The 26067-nt window shown below is 47.2% G+C and overlaps 1 protein-coding gene across 1 annotated transcript in view; it reads right to left on the bottom strand.

Annotated features, from left to right (window-relative positions):
* The window catches only part of LOC306918843 (unconventional myosin-Va-like), a 111555-nt gene extending 85922 nt beyond the window's left edge, over nucleotides 1-25633 (bottom strand). Inside the window, exons 1-3 of the mRNA XM_079531697.1 lie at nucleotides 25448-25633; nucleotides 16417-16527; nucleotides 7498-7669 (exon numbers count right to left, since the gene is read on the bottom strand). Of these exons, the coding sequence (XP_079387823.1) occupies nucleotides 7498-7669; nucleotides 16417-16527; nucleotides 25448-25474 (310 nt within the window). The 5' untranslated portion in view covers nucleotides 25475-25633. The remainder of the gene's footprint in view (nucleotides 1-7497; nucleotides 7670-16416; nucleotides 16528-25447) is intronic.
* Nucleotides 25634-26067: the final 434 nt, after the last annotated feature.

Here is a 26067-nt window from a genome sequence, read left to right as displayed (position 1 = left end):
CCCCTATGGGCCTCATGGATCCTGCCCTATGGGCCTCATGGCTCCTGCCCTATGGGCCTCATGGCTCCTGCCCTATGGGCCTCAAGGATCCTGCCCTATGGGCCTCATGGATCCTGCCCTATGGGCCTCATGGATCCTGCCCTATGGGCCTCATGGCTCCTGCCCTATGGGCCTCATGGATCCTGCCCTATGGGCCTCATGGCTCCTGCCCTATGGGCCTCATGGCTCCTGCCCTATGGGCCTCATGGATCCTGCCCTGTGGGCCTCATGGCTCCTGCCCTATGGGCCTCAAGGATCCTGCCCTATGGGCCTCATGGCTCCTGCCCTATGGGCCTCAAGGATCCTGCCCCATGGGCCTCAAGGATCCTGCCCCATGGGCCTCATGGATCCTGCCCCGTGGGCCTCATGGATCCTGCCCCTATGGGCCTCATGGATCCTGCCCCTATGGGCCTCATGGATCCTGCCCTATGGGCCTCATGGATCCTGCCCTATGGGCCTCATGGATCCTGCCCTATGGGCCTCATGGATCCTGCCCTGTGGGCCTCATGGCTCCTGCCCTATGGGCCTCATGGCTCCTGCCCTATGGGCCTCAAGGATCCTGCCCTATGGGCCTCATGGCTCCTGCCCTATGGGCCTCAAGGATCCTGCCCCGTGGGCCTCATGGATCCTGCCCTGTGGGCCTCATGGATCCTGCCCTATGGGCCTCATGGTTCCTGCCCTATGGGCCTCATGGATCCTGTCCTATGGGCCTCATGGATCCTGCCCTATGGGCCTCATGGATCCTGCCCCTATGGGCCTCATGGCTCCTGCCCTATGGGCCTCATGGTTCCTGCCCTATGGGCCTCATGGATCCTGCCCTCTGGGCCTCATGGCTCCTGCCCTATGGGCCTCATGGATCCTGCCCTATGGGCCTCATGGATCCTGCCCTATGGGCCTCATGGATCCTGCCCTATGGGCCTCATGGATCCTGCCCTATGGGCCTCATGGATCCTGCCCTATGGGCCTCATGGCTCCTGTCCTATGGGCCTCATGGCTCCTGCCCTATGGGCCTCATGGATCCTGCCCCTATGGGCCTCATGGATCCTGCCCTATGGGCCTCATGGATCCTGCCCCTATGGGCCTCATGGATCCTGCCCTATGGGCCTCATGGATCCTGCCCTATGGGCCTCATGGATCCTGCCCTATGGGCCTCATGGATCCTGCCCTGCCCTATGGGCCTCATGGATCCTGCCCTATGGGCCATCCTGCCCTGCCCTATGGGCCTCATGGATCCTGCCCTGCCCTATGGGCCTCATGGATCCTGTCCTATGGGCCTCATGGATCCTGCCCTATGGGCCTCATGGCTCCTGCCCTATGGGCCTCAAGGATCCTGCCCTATGGGCCTCATGGCTCCTGCCCTATGGGCCTCATGGATCCTGCCCTATGGGCCTCATGGATCCTGCCCTATGGGCCTCATGGATCCTGCCCTATGGGCCTCATGGATCCTGCCCTGCCCTATGGGCCTCATGGATCCTGCCCTATGGGCCATCCTGCCCTGCCCTATGGGCCTCATGGATCCTGCCCTGCCCTATGGGCCTCATGGATCCTGTCCTATGGGCCTCATGGATCCTGCCCTATGGGCCTCATGGCTCCTGCCCTATGGGCCTCAAGGATCCTGCCCTATGGGCCTCATGGCTCCTGCCCTATGGGCCTCAAGGATCCTGCCCCATGGGCCTCATGGATCCTGCCCTGTGGGCCTCATGGATCCTGCCCCTATGGGCCTCATGGATCCTGCCCCTATGGGCCTCATGGATCCTGCCCTATGGGCCTCATGGATCCTGCCCTATGGGCCTCATGGATCCTGCCCTATGGGCCTCATGGATCCTGCCCTATGGGCCTCATGGCTCCTGCCCTATGGGCCTCATGGCTCCTGCCCTATGGGCCTCATGGATCCTGCCCTATGGGCCTCATGGCTCCTGCCCTATGGGCCTCATGGCTCCTGCCCTGCCCTATGGGCCTCATGGATCCTGCCCTATGGGCCATCCTGCCCTGCCCTATGGGCCTCATGGATCCTGCCCTGCCCTATGGGCCTCATGGATCCTGTCCTATGGGCCTCATGGATCCTGCCCTATGGGCCTCATGGATCCTGCCCTGCCCTATGGGCGGGCCTCATGGCTCCTGCCCTATGGGCCTCATGGATCCTGCCCTATGGGCCTCATGGATCCTGCCCTATGGGCCTCATGGATCCTGCCCCTATGGGCCTCATGGATCCTGCCCTATGGGCCTCATGGATCCTGCCCATGGGCCTCATGGATCCTGCCCTATGGGCCTCATGGATCCTGCCCTATGGGCCTCGTGGATCCTGCCCTATGGGCCTCGTGGATCCTGCCCTATGGGCCTCATGGATCCTGCCCTATGGGCCTCATGGATCCTGCCCTATGGGCCTCATAGCTCAGTTCATAATTAATGTTCCAGTGTTGGAGCTCTGGCTCAATATGGACTAAGAACCACAGAGAAGTGAACAGAACCGAGCTGGAAAAGAGCTCAACTCCTAGATGGAGTAGAGTGGTTTTTAAAGAGCTCAACTCCTAGATGGAGTAGAGTGGTTTTTAAAGAGCTCAACTCCTAGATGGAGTAGAGTGGTTTTTAAAGAGCTCAACTCCTAGATGGAGTAGAGTGGTTTTTAAAGAGCTCAACTCCTAGATGGAGTAGAGTGGTTTTTAAAGAGCTCAACTCCTAGATGGAGTAGAGTGGTTTTTAAAGAGCTCAACTCCTAGATGGAGTAGAGTGGTTTTTAAAGAGCTCAACTCCTAGATGGAGTAGAGTGGTTTTTAAAGAGCTCAACTCCTAGATGGAGTAGAGTGGTTTTTAAAGAGCTCAACTCCTAGATGGACTAGAGTGGTTTTTAAAGAGCTCAACTCCTAGATGGAGTAGAGTGGTTTTTAAAGAGCTCAACTCCTAGATGGAGTAGAGTGGTTTTTAAAGAGCTCAACTCCTAGATGGAGTAGAGTGGTTTTTAAAGAGCTCAACTCCTAGATGGAGTAGAGTGGTTTTTAAAGAGCTCAACTCCTAGATGGAGTAGAGTGGTTTTTAAAGAGCTCAACTCCTAGATGGAGTAGAGTGGTTTTTAAAGAGCTCAACTCCTAGATGGAGTAGAGTGGTTTTTAAAGAGCTCAACTCCTAGATGGAGTAGAGTGGTTTTTAAAGAGCTCAACTCCTAGATGGAGTAGAGTGGTTTTTAAAGAGCTCAACTCCTAGATGGAGTAGAGTGGTTTTTAAAGAGCTCAACTCCTAGATGGAGTAGAGTGGTTTTTAAAGAGCTCAACTCCTAGATGGACTAGAGTGGTTTTTAAAGAGCTCAACTCCTAGATGGAGTAGAGTGGTTTTTAAAGAGCTCAACTCCTAGATGGAGTAGAGTGGTTTTTAAAGAGCTCAACTCCTAGATGGAGTAGAGTGGTTTTTAAAGAGCTCAACTCCTAGATGGAGTAGAGTGGTTTTTAAAGAGCTCAACTCCTAGATGGAGTAGAGTGGTTTTTAAAGAGCTCAACTCCTAGATGGAGTAGAGTGGTTTTTAAAGAGCTCAACTCCTAGATGGAGTAGAGTGGTTTTTAAAGAGCTCAACTCCTAGATGGAGTAGAGTGGTTTTTAAAGAGCTCAACTCCTAGATGGAGTAGAGTGGTTTTTAAAGAGCTCAACTCCTAGATGGAGTAGAGTGGTTTTTAAAGAGCTCAACTCCTAGATGGAGTAGAGTGGTTTTTAAAGAGCTCAACTCCTAGATGGACTAGAGTGGTTTTTAAAGAGCTCAACTCCTAGATGGAGTAGAGTGGTTTTTAAAGAGCTCAACTCCTAGATGGAGTAGAGTGGTTGTATAGAGCTAGATGGAGTAGAGTGGTTTTTAAAGAGCTCAACTCCTAGATGGAGTAGAGTGGTTTTATAGAGCTAGATGGAGTAGAGTGGTTTTTAAAGAGCTCAACTCCTAGATGGAGTAGAGTGGTTTTTAAAGAGCTCAACTCCTAGATGGAGTAGAGTGGTTTTTAAAGAGATCAACTCCTAGATGGAGTAGAGTGGTTTTTAAAGAGCTCAACTCCTAGATGGAGTAGAGTGGTTTTTAAAGAGCTCAACTCCTAGATGGAGTAGAGTGGTTTTATAGAGCTAGATGGAGTAGAGTGGTTTTTCCTTTGATACTTTTGCACGACAAAAATCTGAAAGGCCGACATATGAGGTCACTACACGACACAAACAATGTTTGATTTCAATCTGTTTAGTTTAGCTTCCTGTCATTCAACTTCAGTCTCTCTCTCTCTCTCTCTGTACACATGGAACCAAATGGACCCTTACAGGTCTGTAACTCTGAGAGTGTAACACATGGAACCAGTCACCTAGAATGTTTTAGTGTTAGTCTAGTTTTAGTCGACTAAATGTCATACGATTTTAGTCTAAATCAACTGTTGATTTAGTCGACTAAAATGTATTTTGGCGGGCCTTGATGCTGTCGTAATGACTGATTTTATTTTAAGAGATCTACAAGCTCACAACGCGTCGCGCTTTGTGAGCTTGTAGATTGGCTATTTTCAGCATGCAACCAAGTGTAAAATGACTCATACTGGATCTCTTGTCCACTAGTCCGGGGGTTTTCAACTGATTGTGAACCAGGGACCACCACCCTGACTTAGAATCAACCTGGGGACCACTGTTGCGTTGGGGGGGGATATATGGGCTAAGGTTAATGCTCTCGTAACACTTGCTATGCATCCCACGTGTACACGTGTGTTTTGCCCTCCCTTGAGCACATGATGCGCTCCAGAGCGGGAAAGGGGCGTCTACGCTGGGAGGCATACTATGATCCGACGGAGCATTGGTCCGAGGTGGGGGTCGGGAGTTAGGTTGGGGTTAGGTTTAGGTGTGCTGCCCCGTGGGGGGTTAGGGTCAGGGTGAGGGTTTGAGGTAGGTTGTCGTTCGGACCAATGCTCCGTCGGACCAAACACATGAACCCGTCTACGTGTATATGTCTATGTACTCACCACTAGATCACCTGGAGGTTCTCTACTCACCACTAGATCACCTGGAGGTTCTCTACTCACCACTAGATCACCTGGAGGTTCTCTGCTCACCACTAGATCACCTGGAGGTTCCTCTACTCACCACTAGAGGATGTTCCTCTACTCACCACTAGATCACCTGGAGGTTCTCTACTCACCACTAGATCACCTGGAGGTTCTCTACTCACCACTAGATCACCTGGAGGTTCTCTACTCATCACTAGATCACCTGGAGGTTCTCTACTCACCACTAGATCACCTGGAGGTTCCTCTACTCACCACTAGATCACCTGGAGGTTCTCTACTCACCACTAGATCACCTGGAGGTTCTCTACTCACCACTAGATCACCTGGAGGTTCCTCTACTCATCACTAGATCACCTGGAGGTTCTCTACTCACCACTAGATCACCTGGAGGTTCTCTACTCACCACTAGATCACCTGGAGGTTCCTCTACTCACCACTAGATCACCTGGAGGTTCTCTGCTCACCACTAGATCACCTGGAGGTTCCTCTACTCACCACTAGATCACCTGGAGGTTCTCTGCTCACCACTAGATCACCTGGAGTGTCTCTGCTCACCACTAGATCACCTGGAGGTTCTCTACTCACCACTAGATCACCTGGATGTTCCTCTACTCACCACTAGATCACCTGGAGGTTCTCTACTCACCACTAGATCACCTGGAGGTTCCTCTACTCACCACTAGATCACCTGGAGGTTCCTCTACTCACCACTAGATCACCTGGAGGTTCCTCTACTCACCACTAGATCACCTGGAGGTTCTCTACTCACCACTAGATCACCTGGAGGTTCTGTACTCACCACTAGAGGAGGTTCTCTACTCACCACTAGATCACCTGGAGGTTCTCTGCTCACCACTAGATCACCTGCAGGTTCCTCTACTCACCACTAGATCACCTGGAGGTTCCTCTACTCACCACTAGATCACCTGGAGGTTCCTCTACTCACCACTAGATCACCTGGAGGTTCTCTACTCACCACTAGATCACCTGGAGGTTCCTCTACTCACCACTAGATCATCTGGAGGTTCTCTACTCACCACTAGATCATCTGGAGGTTCTCTACTCACCACTAGATCACCTGGAGGTTCCTCTACTCACCACTAGATCACCTGGAGGTTCTCTACTCACCACTAGATCACCTGGAGGTTCCTCTACTCACCACTAGATCACCTGGAGGTTCCTCTACTCACCACTAGATCACCTGGAGGTTCTCTACTCACCACTAGATCACCTGGAGGTTCTCTAATCACCACTAGATCACCTGGAGGTTCTCTACTCACCACTAGATCACCTGGAGGTTCCTCTACTCACCACTAGATCACCTGGAGGTTCCTCTACTCACCACTAGATCACCTGGAGGTTCTCTGCTCACCACTAGATCACCTGGAGGTTCTCTACTCGCCACTAGATCACCTGGAGGTTCTCTACTCACCACTAGATCACCTGGAGGTTCCTCTACTCACCACTAGATCACCTGGAGGTTCTCTACTCACCACTAGATCACCTGGAGGTTCTCTACTCACCACTAGATCACCTGGAGTGTCTCTGCTCACCACTAGATCACCTGGAGGTTCTCTACTCACCACTAGATCACCTGGAGGTTCCTCTACTCACCACTAGATCACCTGGAGGTTCTCTACTCACCACTAGATCACCTGGAGGTTCTCTACTCACCACTAGATCACCTGGAGGTTCCTCTACTCACCACTAGATCACCTGGAGGTTCTCTACTCACCACTAGATCACCTGGAGGTTCTCTGCTCATCACTAGATCACCTGGAGGTTCCTCTACTCACCACTAGATCACCTGGAGGTTCCTCTACTCACCACTAGATCACCTGGAGGTTCTCTACTCACCACTAGATCACCTGGAGTGTCTCTGCTCACCACTAGATCACCTGGAGGTTCTCTACTCACCACTAGATCACCTGGAGGTTCCTCTACTCACCACTAGATCACCTGGAGGTTCTCTACTCACCACTAGATCACCTGGAGGTTCTCTACTCACCACTAGATCACCTGGAGGTTCCTCTACTCACCACTAGATCACCTGGAGGTTCTCTACTCACCACTAGATCACCTGGAGGTTCTCTGCTCATCACTAGATCACCTGGAGGTTCCTCTACTCACCACTAGATCACCTGGAGGTTCCTCTACTCACCACTAGATCACCTGGAGGTTCTCTACTCACCACTAGATCACCTGGAGGTTCTGTACTCACCACAGTAGATCATCTTGGAGTGTCTCTACTCACCACAGTAGATCATCTTGGAGTGTCTCTACTCACCACAGTAGATCATCTTGGAGTGTCTCTACTCACCACAGTAGATCATCTTGGAGTGTCTCTACTCACCACAGTAGATCATCTTGGAGTGTCTCTACTCACCACAGTAGATCATCTTGGAGTGTCTCTACTCACCACAGTAGATCATCTTGGAGTGTCTCTACTCACCACAGTACGTGTAGATCATCTTGGAGTGCAGGAACCGGACGGTGAGGTTGTGAAGGACGGCCGGCTCGTGGAGGTAGCTCAGCGCCGTGAGGTCGTTCTCTCCCACCAGGATGTTGGGGTTCCTCAGGGGAGGCAGGAGGAGGAGCTTAGAGTCCACCGCCACCTCCACGCCCTGAAATACAAAAAACAGTGATGTTATTAACACAGAGCCCGCCAGAAACGAGGAACACGAAGGTTTAAATTAGTACCCTAGCCCGCCAAACCCCAGATTCTCGGGTTTGAGGGCTTGTATTCTTTAATCTATTTTTTGATCCGATCGTATCGCTAGCTGATGTTGCTACCCGCATCAACACAGAGTGGGACACTGGCCGCGGCCATTTTGAACATGCGCGCGCATCCACTTCCAGTCTAAGCCCACCATTCACAGCTCTGTATCTCAGAAAGGACATTGAGGGGCCGTTTCTGGTGAATACAAGGTTTTCAACGGGCTGTAGCAGGCGCGCTGACACTCGCGGTCTGCTTTTTCACACCACCGACCGACACAACAACCTCCGGGCAACATCCACACACAGCAGTTTGTCATTGTAACATTCGGTTACGGATATTTGGCTCTTCAAAGTAAGTGTTACGCGCGATAAAACCTTGACAATAGGCTATCGAGGGATTAATTAATGCTGGCGCGAATTGATTTAACACTCTCTCCACGCCCTGAAATAAAAAAATAACATTTTGCCAACGTGCCTTTTTTCAACTGAACATGTTTTTTCAACAAAATATGTTGTTCCAGGGACCTCCCCAGAAGCAAAGATTTGAGTTAAAAACGTTCGTTCTGGAAAAGAAATTGCAGAACGAGTGGCGCGCTACGAGCTTGTAGATCTGCTATTTTTCAATAGCTAAATTATAACATAATGTTTAAAACACCAAAAGGGGTTCCCGTCCCAAAATGGGTTAATAACCTGTTGCACCTTGATCTAAACGCCCTGAAATAATGTGTATGTTATTTTATTTCAGGGCGTGTAGATGGATGCCCTGCAGGGACGTGAGAGAGTGTTAGAACGCCCGGGGTCATTTAATCCATTACATTATAGTTAAGTTAAAGGTTATTTAATCCATTACATTATAGTTAAGTTAAAGGTTATTTAATCCATTACATTATAGTTAAATTAAGGGTCATTTAATCCATTGCATTATAGCGCCCAGTCGATTTATAAACACGGACCACTTTTACCGGCGGACCGGATGTTGTTGTGAATGTGTGTGTAGCAGCTCACAATAGCCACGCCACTTCAAAGTCGATCGATTAAGAAAACAACTGACAGATTACAACTTGTCCAAAATGCAGCAGCCAGAGTTTTAACTAAAACTAAGATGAGATAACATATTACTGCTGTTCTGGCTTCACTGCACTGGCTTCCGGTTGTTTTTAGGATTGATTTTAAAATGATTTGACTTGTTTATAAAGCTCTCAATGGTCTCGTACCTTCCTACCTACATGACTGCCTGTCTAAATATGTCCCAAACCTTCCTACCTACATGACTGCCTGCCTAAATATGTCCCAAACCTTCCCCCTAAGGTCTTCCACTGCTGGCCTGCTCGCTTTGCCTAAAAAAAATGGCAACTAAAAAAGCAGCTTTTTGCTTCTACGGGCCGACGGCGTGGAACAAACTCCCACTGTACCTTCGACAGGCAGCCTCTGTAGTTTAACAAACTCCCACTGTACCTTCCACAGGCAGCCTCTGTAGTTTAACAAACTCCCACTGTACCTTCGACAGGCAGCCTCTGTAGTTTAACAACCTCCCACTGTACCTTCCACAGGCAGCCTCTGTAGACATTTTTAAAGCGCAGCTCAAGACTTACTTCTACACTCTTGCTTTTAATTGATCTTTTAATTTTTTGTTATTCATGTCCTCACTGTATTGCATTACTGCTCTTGTTTTTTAATGTTTATGCCTTGCTTTTCTCTTCTTTTTTCTCCACTGCTCTGTAAAGCACTTTGAGCTGCATTTCATGTCATGAAAGGTGCTATACAAATAAAGTTTTATTATTACAAGTAAGACGCGCAAACGCGGGAAGCGAACGCAGCTCGTAAATTGCAATAACAACAATTAGAATAAATTACGTACTTTAAGGTTTTTTTTAAGTAAAGTTTTTTTAAATTAAATGTTTTTTCAAGTTTTTTTTTAGTGTGTGTATGTGTGCGTGCGTGCGTGTTTCTTTTTTAGGTTTTTTTTTTTAAGTTTTTTGTTTAAGTTTTTTTTTAAGTTAAGTTTTTTTTAAGTTAAGTTTTTTGTGTGTGTGTGTGTGTGTGCGTGCGTGCGTGCGTGCGTGCGTGTGTGTGTGTGCGTGCATGTGTGTGTGTGTGTTTTTGTGTGTGATACAGCTGCGCCCTCTGGTGGTGGGCGGGTGGTGTTACAGCGTGACACACAGACACACACACACACAGACGTGATCTGCTGGGTCTCATAGTAAATGCTCACTGCGTTCGCAATAGTAAATGCTCACTGCGTTCGCAATTATTATTTTTATTATTATCGCGACTAGCGACAGGACAGCGGAGCGCCGTCTAACACAGGATCTTTTTTCATAATTAGACGGGATGATTTAGATCGCGAGTTATTCATGTTTTAAGATTTTCGTTTTCGTCGGCTAAACAGGGGGAGTTTTTCGATGACGTCTCACTCTTACACAACACCGAGGATTGCCCAACAGGCGCTCCTAGGCGGTGGAGCCATGCGATCCGTTCTCATATCAATAAACTTCGTCTTTTGGACAATACTTCGTCCTGGGTGTCGGGCGTTACTAATAGATAAGACGAAGATACTTCGTCCTGGGCGTTCTAGGTGTTAAGACTTTTTGGACAAAAATAGGGACAAAAATATCTGCCAATAGGACTTTTGGACAAAAATAGCGATAATAGCAGATCAACAAGCTCTCAAGAGAGCTTGTAGATCGGCTAAAATAAAATAAAAATAAAGGCCTAGTTTAGGGACAAGGGGTTTAGCGGTGACGAAGAATAGAGCCCTAGATGTTCGCCCGGGACCCAAACTAGTGAAGAATAGCCGATCTACAAGCTCACAATGCGTCGCTTCGCGCCACGTTGTGAGCTTGTAGATCGGCTATTTTCACTATTTCTTAAAACATTTGTTTTCGATTTTATGGAATTTCTTTGCTTTGATTTAAAAAATCTACACAGCCATACATAACATAAAATGCTCCGATCAATCGGCCACCGATCGGAGATCGGACTCCAAATGACTCCATCGGTGATCGGGCAATTTACCCGCTCTGGAGAAACCGATCTTTTACACCATTTAAGTGGTATAAGTGGTCCATTTGGTTCTATTTGTAAACTCTGAGTTACGGACCCCCTGGAACTCCCTCAAGGACCCCTGGAACTCCCTCAAGGACCCCTGGGGGTCCCCGGACCCCCTGGAACTCCCTCAAGGACCCCTGGAACTCCCTCAAGGACCCCTGGGGGTCCCCAGACCCCCTGGAACTCCCTCAAGGACCCCTGTGGGTCCCCGGACCCCCTGGAAATCCCTCAAGGACCCCTGGAACTCCCTCAAGAACCCCTGGGGGTCCCCGGACCCCCTAGAACCTTCAAGGACCCCCTGGAACCTTCAAGGACCCCTGGGGGTCCCCGGACCCCCTGGAACCTTCAAGGATCCCTGGGGGTCCCCGGACCCCCTGGAACTCCCTCAAGGACCCCTGGGGGTCCCCGGACCCCCTGGAACCTTCAAGGATCCCTGGGGGTCCCCGGACCCCCTGGAACTCCCTCAAGGACCCCTGCTTTAAGCTGTCACAGACCTGTCCATTCCTACAATAACTGAACTCATTTCCATTCCTCCTCCACGTGTTCCAACCTGCCAGCAGCTCACATACCATCACATTATGGAACACTGAGCTCTGTGCGTGTGTGCGTGCGTGTGTGCGTGTGTGCGTGCGTGCGTGCGTGCGTGTATGCGTGCGTCTTCTGGACAGGAGTACAAATCACAACTAGAAATGCTCTCTGCCGAGGTGCTAACCTTCGCCTTGCACACCAGTAGGCCAACCTTCACCTTGCACACCAGTAGGCCAACCTTCACCTTGCACACCAGTAGGCCAACCTTTACCTTGCACACCAGTAGGCCAACCTTCACCTTGCACACCAGTAGGCCAACCTTTACCTTGCACACCAGTAGGCCAACCTTCACCTTGCACACCAGTAGGCCAACCTTCACCTTGCACACCAGTAGGCCAACCTTCACCTTGCACACCAGTAGGCCAACCTTTACCTTGCACACCAGTAGGCCAACCTTTACCTTGCACAACAGTAGTCCAACCTTCACCTTGACACCAGTAGGCCAACCTTCACCTTGCACACCAGTAGGCCAACCTTTACCTTGCACAACAGTAGTCCAACCTTCACCTTGCACACCAGTAGGCCAACCTTCACCTTGCACACCAGTAGGCCAACCTTCACCTTGCACACCAGTAGGCCAACCTTTACCTTGCACACCAGTAGGCCAACCTTCACCTTGCACACCAGTAGGCCAACCTTCACCTTGCACACCAGTAGGCCAACCTTCACCTTGCACACCAGTAGGCCAACCTTTACCTTGCACACCAGTAGGCCAACCTTTACCTTGCACAACAGTAGTCCAACCTTCACCTTGCACACCAGTAGGCCAACCTTCACCTTGCACACCAGTAGGCCATCCTACTTGATTACATCACCGTCAACAGCCAATCAGGGGCCTTGTATGGCCTACATACCATACATACAGTACACAGCCGACCACAGTACGTGCGCGCTCTGCTTGCGCGCAAGTAACTATTTACAGTGTAGATGTTCAGCAGAGTAACTATTCACAGTGTAAACGTTCAGCAGAGTAACTATTCACAGTGTAGGCATTCAGCAGAGGCTCTGAATCCAGAGAGATTTACAGTAACTGTTTACAGTGTAGACATTCAGCAGAGTAACTATTTACAGTGTAGCCATTCAGCAGAGTAACTATTTACAGTGTAGACATTCAGCAGAAGCTCTGAATCCAGAAAGATTTACAGTAACTATTTACAGTGTAGACATTCAGCAGAGGCTCTGAATCCAGAAAGATTTACAGTAACTATTTACAGTGTAGACATTCAGCAGAGGCTCTGAATCCAGAGAGATTTACAGTAACTATTTACAGTGTAGACGTTCAGCAGAGGCTCTGAATCCAGAGAGATTTACAGTAACTATTTACAGAGTAGACGTTCAGCAGAGGCTCTGAATCCAGAGAGATTTACAGTAACTATTTACAGTGTAGACATTCAGCAGAGACTCTGAATCCAGAGAGATTTACAGTAACTATTTACAGTGTAGACGTTCAGCAGAGGCTCTGAATCCAGAGAGATTTACAGTAACTATTTACAGTGTAGACGTTCAGCAGAGGCTCTGAATCCAGAGAGATTTACAGTAACTATTTACAGTGTAGACGTTCAGCAGAGGCTCTGAATCCAGAGAGATTTACAGTAACTATTTACAGTGTAGACGTTCAGCAGAGGCTCTGAATCCAGAGAGATTTACAGTAACTATTTACAGTGTAGACGTTCAGCAGAGGCTCTGAATCCAGAGAGATTTACAGTAACTATTTACAGTGTAGACGTTCAGCAGAGGCTCTGAATCCAGAGAGATTTACAGTAACTATTTACAGTGTAGACGTTCAGCAGAGGCTCTGAATCCAGAGAGATTTACAGTAAGCAACAACAACACATCACATGTTCGGCTCTAGCAGTGATTACTCAAACCGTTTAATTTCAAGGACCCCCCAGTTTGACATGCATTTAGTCTACGGACCCCCATTTAATGGCATTTTTATATCTCTGGGCCCCCCAATTTATATTGTAAAATCAATGTTCATTTAACTCTTGAGAGTGTACAAATGGAACCAAATGGACCCTAACGGGTACATTCCATGTGTACACTCTCAGAGTTACGGACCCATAAGGGTCCATTTGGTTCCATTTGTACACTCTCAGAGTTACAGACCCATAAGGGTCCATTTGGTTCCATGTGTACACTCTCAGAGTTACAGACCCATAAGGGTCCATTTGGTCCATTTGGTTCCATTTGTACACTCTCAGAGTTACAGACCCATAAGGGTCAATTTGGTTCCATTTGTACACTCTCAGAGTTACAGACCCGTAAGGGTCCATTTGGTTCCATTTGTACACTCTCAGAGTTACAGACCCATAAGGGTCCATTTGGTTCCATTTGTACACTCTGAGTTACAGACCCATAAGGGTCCATTTGGTTCCATTTGTACACTCTCAGAGTTACAGACCCATAAGGGTCCATTTGGTTCCATGTGTACACTCTCTGAGTTACGGCCCCATAAGGGTCCATTTGGTTCCATTTGTACACTCTCAAAGTTACAGACCCATAAGGGTCCATTTGGTTCCATGTGTACACTCTCTGAGTTACGGACCCATAAGGGTCCATTTGGTTCCATTTGTACACTCTCAGAGTTACAGACCCATAAGGGTCCATTTGGTTCCATGTGTACACTCTCTGAGTTACAGACCCATAAGGGTCCATTTGGTTCCATGTGTACACTCTCTGAGTTACGGCCCCATAAGGGTCCATTCCCCTTGGAACTCCCTCAAGGACCCCTGGGGGTCCCCGGACCCCTTGGAACTGCCTCAAGGACCCCTGGGTGTCCACGGACCCCTTGGAACTCCCTCAAGGACCCCTGGGTGTCCCCGGACCCCTTGGAACTCCCTCAAGGACCCCTGGGGGTCCCCGGACCCCTTTGGGAACCACTGCTATAGCAGTGGGCTTGGTTTTCTGGACTCACTGAAAAATCTGCCATTCGTTTTTTCCCCCCCAATAGAGATTTACACAAATATTGATCAATGATGTTAAGCTTAGAATCCAGACATCCAGAATCCTGCTGAGTCATGACCATAAAACCTTTGATTCTGTAAAAAAAAAAATGAAGTAAGTGGACTAATGGATGGGAACCAATGAGAATCTGTCACACTAATGGAGGAGAACCAATCACAATCTGTCACACATTCTCCTGGCGAGAGAGATGAATCTGATCATCTGACCCTCTGCTCACATCAGACATCACAGAACATGAAACCTCCTGTTATATCTGGATGAAGTGACACTGGACCCACAACTGGGAGAATCTGCTTCCTGCTTCATAGAACACTCTACAACAAACACTAAACATTATATCGCAATATCCTATGGACAATTTAATAAACCTGCTTTTAAATCTCCCTATACCTCAATATGTTGTTTATATTGTTTTTATTGTCTCCACCAGGCCGAAGGCATGGGGAGAGAGTATGTTTTATTGTCTCCACCATGAAGGCATGGGGAGAGAGTATGTTTAGTCGTCTCCACCAGGCCGAAGGCATGGGGAGAGAGTATGTTTTATTGTCTCCACCATAAAGGCATGGGGAGAGAGTATGTTTTATTGTCTCCACCATGAAGGCATGGGGAGAGAGTATGTTTTATTGTCTCCACCATGAATGCATGGGGAGAGAGTATTTTTGTTGTCTCCACCAGGCCGAAGGCATGGGGAGAGAGTATGTTTTATTGTCTCCACCAGGCCGAAGGCATGAGGAGAGAGTATGTTTTATTGTCTCCACCAGGCCGAAGGCATGGGGAGAGAGTATCTTTTGCACTCCGTCCGTGTGTGTGTGTGTGTGTGTGTGTGTGTGTGTGTGTGTGTGTGTGTGTGTGTGTGTGTGTGTGTGTGTGTGTGTGTGTGTGTGTGTGTGTGTGTGTGTGTGTCCGTCCGTCCGTCTGTGAACAGCTAATCTCCGGCACCGTTAACCCGGTCGGGTTTAGCACACACACTCCCTGGATGCCAAACGATGAAACTCTGCCCCAAATTTTCCAGAACGGCCTGTTATAGCGCCACCAGGAGGGCGACTTTTGAAAAACATATATTTTTTAAATTACTCCTCCAGATTCTGTCCAAAAATCCCGCAAATCGTTACACGGTATATCTAGTCATGTGTTCAAGACGGAAATATATCCCACCCTTTTCACATGTTATAGCGCCACCAGGAGGCCACAACCTGACCTGCCCTGGTGGAGACCTGTGCCCCGAGAGGCACTTTATCTAGTTGATTTTGCGTTTGTAATCTGTGTAAGCATTGAGGGTGAACCTCAATAAACATTGAGGGTGAACCTCAATAAACATTGAGGGTGAACCTCAATAAACATTGAGGGTGAACCTCAATAAGCATTGAGGGTGAACCTCAATAAGCATTGAGGGTGAACCTCAATAAGCATTGAGGGTGAACCTCAATAAACATTGAGGGTGAACCTCAATAAGCATTGAGGGTGAACCTCAATAAACATTGAGGGTGAACCTCAATAAACATTGAGGGTGAACCTCAATAAGCATTGAGGGTGAACCTCAATAAGCATTGAGGGTGAACCTCAATAAACATTGAGGGTGAACCTCAATAAGCATTGAGGGTGAACCTCAATAAGCATTGAGGGTGAACCTCAATAAACATTGAGGTTCACCCTCAATAAGCATTGAGGGTGAACCTCAATAAGCATTGAGGGTGAACCTCAATAAACATTGAGGTTCACCCTCAATGCTTGTTGAGGGTGAACCTCAATAAGCATTGAGGGTGAACCTCAATAAACATTGAGGTTCACCCTCAATGCTTGTTGAGGGTGAACCTCAATAAGCATTGAGGGTGAACCTCAATAAGCATTGAGGGTGAACCTCAATGCTTGTTGAGGTTGAACCTCAATGCTCTTTGAGAATAAATAAGGGTTCCAATCATCCAATCAATCAATCAATTCTGAACATACAGAAACATACAGAAACCTCATGATTCTGGACACATTACTGTGTGTGTGTGTGTGTGTGTGTGTGTGTGTGTGTGTGTGTGTGTGTGTCTGTGTGTGGTCTTACCGTCCCATCCTCCAGGAGGACGTTAAGAGTCTTGTCTCCAGGATTATAGTTCCTGCTCAGCTCTGCAGGCTGCCAAACATCCTGGTGGTGGGGGAGCCACACCCGGGCATGCTGGGAGAAAACACAACACACAATTAATAATAACAACAACAATAACAATAATACTAATACTATGTTGCTGTTGGCATTCAGATGCTCTTAATCCAGAGTGATTTACAGTAAGCAAGAACAACACATGGTACTACATCAAACATAGAAATAGTCATCAAGGATTAATTGATTGATTGATTGAAGTATTTATTAACAGTTTGCAGAATTACAGTACATTTCAAGCACAACTTAATACAAAGACTGTTAACTGTGAGTGGACGACACCATAAAGCATTACACTTGTTTACAAGAGGGTCCACCTTGTTCAATTCATCATAAACCATAAGCAAGCTAAGAACCTAACATCTCTATATAATGTATGTACAGTGAGGCTATGAGTATACATTAAAGAGTGCTATATCTACATAATATTATAAATATAATAAAATGCTAAATTATCAAACTAAAGTTTCAGCAGCTAAATCAGTTTAGCCTGCGCTGCGGGTTGAGGTGGAGTCTGAAGTCTGTAGTTCTGACTGCAATGGGAAGTTCATTCCATAGTTTAGAATGGGAGTGAGTCTGTAGTTCTGACTGCAATGGGAAGTTCATTCCATAGTTTAGATTGGGAGTGAGTCTGTAGTTCTGACTGCAATGGGAAGTTCATTCCATAGTTTAGATTGGGAGTGAGTCTGAAGTTCTGACTGCAATAGGAAGTTCATTCCATAGTTTAGATTGGGAGTGAGTCTGTAGTTCTGACTGCAATGGGAAGTTCATTCCATAGTTTAGATTGGGAGTGAGTCTGTAGTTCTGACTGCAATGGGAAGTTAATTCCATAGTTTAGATTGGGAGTGAGTCTGTAGTTCTGACTGCAATGGGAAGTTCATTCCATAGTTTAGATCGGGAGTGAGTCTGTAGTTCTGACTGCAATGGGAAGTTCATTCCATAGTTTAGATCGGGAGTGAGTCTGTAGTTCTGACTGCAATGGGAAGTGCATTCCATAGTTTAGATCGGGAGTGAGTCTGTAGTTCTGACTGCAATGGGAAGTTCATTCCATAGTTTAGATCGGGAGTGAGTCTGTAGTTCTGACTGCAATGGGAAGTTCATTCCATAGTTTAGATCGGGAGTGAGTCTGTAGTTCTGACTGCAATGGGAAGTTCATTCCATAGTTTAGATTGGGAGTGAGTCTGTAGATCTGACTGCAATGGGAAGTTCATTCCATAGTTTAGATCGGGAGTGAGTCTGTAGTTCTGACTGCAATGGGAAGTTCATTCCATAGTTTAGATCGGGAGTGAGTCTGTAGTTCTGACTGCAATGGGAAGTTCATTCCATAGTTTAGATTGGGAGTGAGTCTGTAGTTCTGACTGCAATAGGAAGTTCATTCCATAGTTTAGATTGGGAGTGAGTCTGTAGTTCTGACTGCAATGGGAAGTTCATTCCATAGTTTAGATTGGGAGTGAGTCTGTAGTTCTGACTGCAATGGGAAGTTAATTCCATAGTTTAGATTGGGAGTGAGTCTGTAGTTCTGACTGCAATGGGAAGTTCATTCCATAGTTTAGATCGGGAGTGAGTCTGTAGTTCTGACTGCAATGGGAAGTTCATTCCATAGTTTAGATCGGGAGTGAGTCTGTAGTTCTGACTGCAATGGGAAGTTCATTCCATAGTTTAGATTGGGAGTGAGTCTGTAGATCTGACTGCAATGGGAAGTTCATTCCATAGTTTAGATTGGGAGTGAGTCTGTAGATCTGACTGTAATGGGAAGTTCATTCCATAGTTTAGATTGGGAGTGAGTCTGTAGTTCTGACTGCAATGGGAAGTTCATTCCATAGTTTAGATTGGGAGTAAGTCTGTAGTTCTGACTGCAATGTGAAGTTCATTCCATAGTTTAGATTGGGAGTGAGTCTGTAGTTCTGACTGCAATGGGAAGTTCATTCCATAGTTTAGATTGGGAGTGAGTCTGTAGTTCTGACTGCAATGGGAAGTTCATTCCATAGTTTAGATTGGGAGTGAGTCTGTAGTTCTGACTTCAATGGGAAGTTCATTCCATAGTTTAGATTGGGAGTGAGTCTGTAGATCTGACTGCAATGGGAAGTTCATTCCATAGTTTAGATTGGGAGTGAGTCTGTAGTTCTGACTGCAATGGGAAGTTCATTCCATAGTTTAGATTGGGAGTGAGTCTGTAGATCTGACTGCAATGGGAAGTTCATTCCATAGTTTAGATTGGGAGTGAGTCTGTAGTTCTGACTGCAACGCTGGAGAGGAAGGCAGAAGCACCGTGGCAGACGTGCTGGGATCCTGGTGCGGGCGAGGAAACGTGCAGGCAGGCTCCCTCTGCCATCGATCCTGCTCGCTAACGTCCAATCACTGGACAACAAGATGACGGAACTTCGGGCGAGGATGAAGTTCCAAGGAGAGACACGAAACACGGCTATTGTTTGTCTCTCTGAGACGTGGCTGGACGCTGACATACCAGACTCGGCGATAGAGCTACCTGGCTATGCTCACTTCCGTGTTGACAGGACAGTAGAACTGACCGGAAAGGTACGAGGAGGAGGTGTGTGTGTGTACGTCAGTGACACCTGGTGCTCTGATGTGAAGACCATTGGCTCCCTCTGCTGTCCAGATGTGGAATATGTCATGATACAACTCAGACCGTTCTGGCTACCAAGGGAGTTCAGCACAGTGTTTTTTATAGGTGTCTATATACATCCAAAGGCGGATATAGACACAGCACTCAAAGAGCTCCACAAGGCCATCAGCGAAATGGAAACTGCCCATCCAGAGTCTGTTGTGGTAGTTGCAGGAGATTTCAACAGAGCAAATCTGAAGAAAGTTCTCCCAAAATACCACCAACATATCACCTGTAACACTAGGGGTGACAAAATTCTGGACCACTGTTATACCACCTTCCCTGGCGCCTATAAGCCCCTCCTCCGCCCTCCTTTTGGGAAGTCAGACCACAGCGCCATTCAGCTGCTTCCTGCCTATAGGCAGAGGCTGAAGCGTGAGCCCATCAAGGAGAGGGAGGTTCGGACATGGTCTGACCAATCAGACTCTATGCTACAGGACTGTTTTGACCATGTGGACTGGGAGATGTTTCAGAACGCTGCTGAGAACATCAATGAGTTCTCAGACACGGTCATGTGTTTCATTGGTAAATGCATAGACGACGTGGTCCCAGTGAAGTCAATCAGGACCTACCCCAACGAGAAACCCTGGATCAACAGCGAGGTCCGTGCCGCTCTCCTCGCACGTAATGCCGCCTTCAGATCCGGTGATCTGGGGGACACCCGAGCGGTGCTCCAGAAAACCATCAGGAGAGCGAAGAAGGAATACTCAGCCAAGTTGGAGGACCAATTTGAGAGCGGGGACGTGAGGACCACATGGCAGGGGCTTCGGACCATCACAGACTTCAGAGGAAGAGCCAGATGTGCAGAGAGTCCCTCTGCCTCCCTCCCTGGTGAGCTGAACACCTTTTATGCTCGTTTTGAACATAACCCAGGGAGCCACAACCTCCCACCGCCTGCACTAACTGCGGAGGCCAGCCCTTTAACCATCTCGGAAGCTGACGTGCGCAGAGCCTTCCAGCGGGTGAACACCCGCAAAGCCGTTGGTCCCGATGGCATCCCAGGCCGGGTGCTGAAGGTATGTGCAGCCCAGCTAGCAGGAGTGTTCACGACCATCTTCAACCTCTCCCTCTCCCAAGCTGTGGTCCCGTCTGGCTTCAACCTCTCCCTCTCCCAAGCTGTGGTCCCGTCTGGCTTCAACCTCTCCCTCTCCCAAGCTGTGGTCCCGTCTGGCTTCAAGTCATCCATTGTGGTACCGGTTCCCAAACACTCCAAGGTGGCGTGTCTGAACGACTGGAGACCGGTGGCCCTCACTCCGATTGTGAGCAAATGTTTTGAAAGACTGGTGAGAGACTATATTTGCTCTGTGCTGCCGGCCACATTGGACCCATGGCAATTTGCATATCGTCAGAACCGATCCACCGACGATGCAGTTGCCCTGGCGCTACACTCTGCACTCACCCACCTGGACAGGGGGGGCAAGAACAGATGTGTCCGAATGCTCTTCGTAGATTATAGCTCTGCTTTTAACACCATAATTCCCACCAGACTAGACGCAAAGCTCAGGGATCTAGGACTGCACCCGGCCATGTGCAGCTGGATACTGAACTTTCTATCAGATCGCCGTCAGGTGGTGAGAATGGGAAACATTACATCGGACCCCCTGACCCTCAACACGGGAGCACCCCAGGGCTGTGTGCTGAGCCCTCTCCTCTATTCCCTGTACACACATGACTGTACGACCACACACAGCTCTAACGTCATCATTAAGTACGCAGATGATACTACAGTGATGGGCCTCATTGAAAACGATGACGAGACGGCCTACAGAGCTGAGGTTGACACACTGACACAGTGGTGTCAGGAAAACAACCTCGCTCTCAACGTCAGTAAGACCAAAGAGCTGGTCGTGGATTTTAGGAGACAGGAGAGAGAGCATGCACCCATCTTCATCGACGGCGTTGCAGTGGAACAGGTCACTGACTTTAAATTCTTGGGGATACACATCTCCAAGGACCTGAAGTGGGCCACACACACCAAAACAGTGGTGAAAAAAGCCCAACAGAGACTTTATTGCCTCCGCCGCCTGAAGAAGTTCAGAGTGAGCCCACGCATCCTCAGAGCGTTTTACAGCAGCACCATAGAGAGTGTCCTGACAAGTGGCAGCACCGCGTGGTTTGGAAACTGCACCGCTGCGGAACGCAGATCACTGCAGAGAGTGGTGCGAACAGCACAGCGCATCGTGGGGGTGGAGCTTCCCCCCCTCCAGGGAATACATGAGAGACGCTGCGTGGCTAAAGCGGAAAGTATCATCAGGGACATTCACCACCCCAGCCACAGCCTGTTCAAGCCGCTGCCGCACCCACGGCCAGGCAAGCGATTCAGGAGCATCGGGAGCTGTACTACCAGACTCTTGAACAGCTTTTATTTGTCAGCAATCAGACTGCTGAACAAGAGCTAAGTTAAGACGCACTGAACTGAACTGATTCATGCTCAAATAGGGACTCTTTTTGTTATAGCCTAGTCGTACATACAGTACATGCACCCATGATGAACTTTTATTTATTTTGCACTAACTTTGTTATGTCATGCACTTTATGTTCTTCTCTCTCTACCTTAAACTGCAATATGAGCCTGCACAACCAAGTTTTTCACCCACCTTACTTGTAATGTGATGTGACAATAAAGATTGATTCTGATTCTGATTCTGATTCTGAAGTTCATTCCATAGTTTAGATTGGGAGTGAGTCTGTAGATCTGACTGCAATGGGAAGTTCATTCCATAGTTTAGATTGGGAGTGAGTCTGTAGATCTGACTGTAATGGGAAGTTCATTCCATAGTTTAGATTGGGAGTGAGTCTGTAGTTCTGACTGCAATGGGAAGTTCATTCCATAGTTTAGATTGGGAGTGAGTCTGTAGTTCTGACTGCAATGGGAAGTTCATTCCATAGTTTAGATTGGGAGTGAGTCTGTAGTTCTGACTGCAATGGGAAGTTCATTCCATAGTTTAGATTGGGAGTGAGTCTGTAGTTCTGACTGCAATGGGAAGTTCATTCCATAGTTTAGATTGGGAGTGAGTCTGTAGTTCTGAATGCAATGGGAAGTTCATTCCATAGTTTAGATTGGGAGTGAGTCTGTAGTTCTGACTGCAATGGGAAGTTCATTCCATAGTTTAGATTGGGAGTGAGTCTGTAGTTCTGACTGCAATGGGAAGTTAATTCCATAGTTTAGATTGGGAGTGAGTCTGTAGTTCTGACTGCAATGGGAAGTTCATTCCATAGTTTAGATTGGGAGTGAGTCTGTAGTTCTGACTGCAATGGGAAGTTCATTCCATAGTTTAGATTGGGAGTGAGTCTGTAGTTCTGACTGCAATGGGAGGTTCATTCCATAGTTTAGATTGGGAGTGAGTCTGTAGTTCTGACTGCAATGGGAAGTTCATTCCATAGTTTAGATTGGGAGTGATTCTGTAGTTCTGACTGTAATGGGAAGTTCATTCCATAGTTTAGATTGGGAGTGAGTCTGTAGTTCTGACTGTAATGGGAGGTTCATTCCATAGTTTAGATTGGGAGTGAGTCTGTAGTTCTGACTGCAATGGGAAGTTCCTTCCATAGTTTAGATTGGGAGTGAGTCTGTAGTTCTGAATGCAATGGGAAGTTCATTCCATAGTTTAGATTGGGAGTGAGTCTGTAGTTCTGACTGAAATGGGAAGTTCATTCCATAGTTTAGATTGGGAGTGAGTCTGTAGTTCTGACTGAAATGGGAGGTTCATTCCATAGTTTAGATTGGGAGTGAGTCTGCAGTTCTGACTGCAATGGGAAGTTCATTCCATAGTTTAGATTGGGAGTGAGTCTGTAGTTCTGACTGAAATGGGAAGTTCATTCCATAGTTTAGATTGGGAGTGAGTCTGTAGTTCTGACTGCAATGGGAAGTTCATTCCATAGTTTAGATTGGGAGTGAGTCTGTAGTTCTGACTGAAATGGGAAGTTCATTCCATAGTTTTGGAGCCAGAAGGGCTCCATGCTGAGAGGCGTGCATCAGTCACAGTCTGGATCTCACAGTGACCAGACAAACGAGTATTAATAATACTTATTATTATATATACACAGGTTTAATGTTTGTTTTTAGTTAAACAAACATTAAAAATCACACCCGTGTGAAGTGAGGGGCGCTAATATATTAAAGTCTAACTCATGTTGATTAGGTGATGTAATGGTGATGTAAAACAACATTAAACGCCATTAACAATAAAGAGACAATATGACACATATTACATAGTACATTTTCCCTTCATTGTCAATGTGTTTACCACATTTTGAAGTAACTAAAGACAAACATTAAACCTGTCTATAGGAGGGGCTAGGGGAGGGGCTAGAAGAGGGGCCGTCAGTCTAAACCATGAAAAGCACAAAGACTAGTTTCCATCAGGGTCCTCCATGTTCAATTCATCACAACATTTACAGACGTACAAATATACACTAAAACAAAACAGGAAATCATGCGTGTGTCCGAGCGTGCGTGCGTGCGTGCGTGCGTGCGTGTGTGGGTGCGTGCGTGCGTGCGTGCGTGCGTGCGTGGGTGCGTGCGTGGGTGCGTGCGTGCGTGCGTGCGTGGGTGCGTGCGTGCGTGCGTGCGTGGGTGCGTGCGTGGGTGCGTGCGTGCGTGCGTGGGTGCACGTGCGTGCATCAGAGACGATAACATGTGAATGCATCAGAGACAGTAATGATGAGATTATCTCCAGCTGTGCTGATGCTGCTCTGATGATGTTTTTAATGTGAGGACAATAAAACACTTTAACTGATAATTAACATATATATATATATATAACTATAACACTATTAAAACACGTTAATTCAACCTACTGAACATAACGTTAACTATAACACTATTAAAACACTTCTATTCTATAATAATTAACATAATGGACCCTCTTGTAAACCAGTGTAATGCTTTATGGTGTCGTCCACTCACAGTTAACTGTCTTTGTATAGAGGGTATGCGCATGCTTAAAGTGAATGGCAAATCGAGTGGCAAAGCAACAGGCAAAGTGAGTTTAACATTGTTTAATGTTGTTTAATGCAATCAGACAGGACTTCTCTGTGTGGATGTCTGGGCTGTCGAGGCCAGAAAGTAGTTTTTTGCCACTCAGTAGGTGTTCCTGCATAACTTCCTGGTTTGATGATGATGTCACGCGCATACCCTCCATTGAGTTGTGCTTGAAATGTACTGTAATTGTACTGTAAATGTACTGTAAATGTACTGTAAATGTACTGTAAATGTACTGTAAATGTACTGTAAATGTACTGTAATTCTGCAAACTGATAATAAATACTTCAATGTGAGCTAGAGCAGTGCTTCCCAAACCTTTCCATGTCAAGGACCCCCAAATTGACACTATAATCAGCCCCGCGGACCCCCATTAGAAAATATATATTATGCCAGGGACCCCCATAAGAGAAGATGCATGTTTACGGCTCTAGCAGTGATTCTCAACCCGTTTAATTTCAAGGACCCCCAGTTTGACATGCATTAGTCTACGGACCCCCAATTAATGGCATTTATTTCTCTGGGACCCCCACTTTATATTGTAACATCAATGTAAATTTAACTCAGAGAGTGTACAAATGGCACCACATGGAACCAGAGTTACAGACCCATAGGCCTAAGGGTCCATTTGGTTCCATACTGGGGACCCCCTGGAACTCCCTCAAGGACCGCTGGGGGTCCCCGGACCCCACTTTGGGAACCACCGTATTAGAACACAGAAGCTAATAAACAAAACACTTCAGAAAGAATGAAACATAAATCTTCTTCAACTAAATATTCTTCTCGTTTCCAATAAAATAAAACTTTCCTCGTTATTTCCAGAAGACATGAATAACACTACAGTAATGAATATCCGTCCGTGAATATCCGTCACTTTAAAAACTATATTTAATTTCTCCATAATTATGAAAAACAATGAATGCGAGGCTCGATCGTTTCCCCTAAGAATAAACACAATCATACTCGTTCACCAATTATAACTTATTTATCCTGATAAAGCCTGTTAATTAAAACGTTTTGTCTTGAAGTGCAAAGTTAAACTCGAGTCATTCAGATTTCAGAACCTCTCTCTCTCTCTCTCTCTCTCTCTCTCTGTCTGTCTGTCTCTCTCTCTCTCTCTCTCTCCCATAAATATCACATTATCTTCATGTTAAACCAAAGGTCGCTGTAGATTAACTCACAACTCAAACTCAAACTCTTTCAGCATTAATAATAAAGTTTACGTGCAACAAAAACAACTCCTCACTCACTCACTCACACACTGACTGACTGACTGACTCCCGTTCACTTCTGAATGGAATCAATCAATACATCCATCCATTGATCCTCCTTACCTTCACATAGAGCTCAGAAGCCGCCATGCTGCCTATGGATCGATCAGTCCAATTGATCAATGATCAATATTCATGTTTGATTTGATGTCACAACGTTTGAGCGACAGACAGACAGACAGACAGACAGGCAGGCAGCAGAAAAATAAAACGTGTAGATCCTTCAGCTGTGACTCTGAGCAAGAACCTGTCTGTCTGTCTGTCTGCCTGTCTGTCTGTCTGCCTGACTCCTCCCCAACAGTGCATAGGGTAAATTTGATCTCCCTGTGGGTTTTTTATCAGGCACCTACCTACCTACCTACCTACCTACCTGCCTACCTGCCTACCTACCTACCTACCTACCTACCTACCTGCCTACCTACCTGCCTACCTACCTGCCTACCTACCTACCTACCTACCTACCTACCTGCCTGCCTGCCTGTCTGTCTGTCTGTCTGTCTGTCTGTCTGTCTGTCTGTCTGTCTGTAGGGAACCCCCCAAAATAACACCATTTAAAGTGGTACACCTCCCCCCAAAAAAATATAATAATAATAATAACCACATTTATAAATGTATAAATGTGTGTGTGTGTGTGTGTGTGTGTGTGTGTGTGTGTGTGTGTGTGTGTGTGTGTGTGTGTGTGT

Source organism: Electrona antarctica, assembly GCF_951216825.1.
Source record: "Electrona antarctica genome assembly, contig: scaffold_86, whole genome shotgun sequence".
NCBI lineage: Eukaryota > Metazoa > Chordata > Actinopteri > Myctophiformes > Myctophidae > Electrona > Electrona antarctica.
This window is presented reverse-complemented; position numbering and strand designations above follow the sequence as displayed.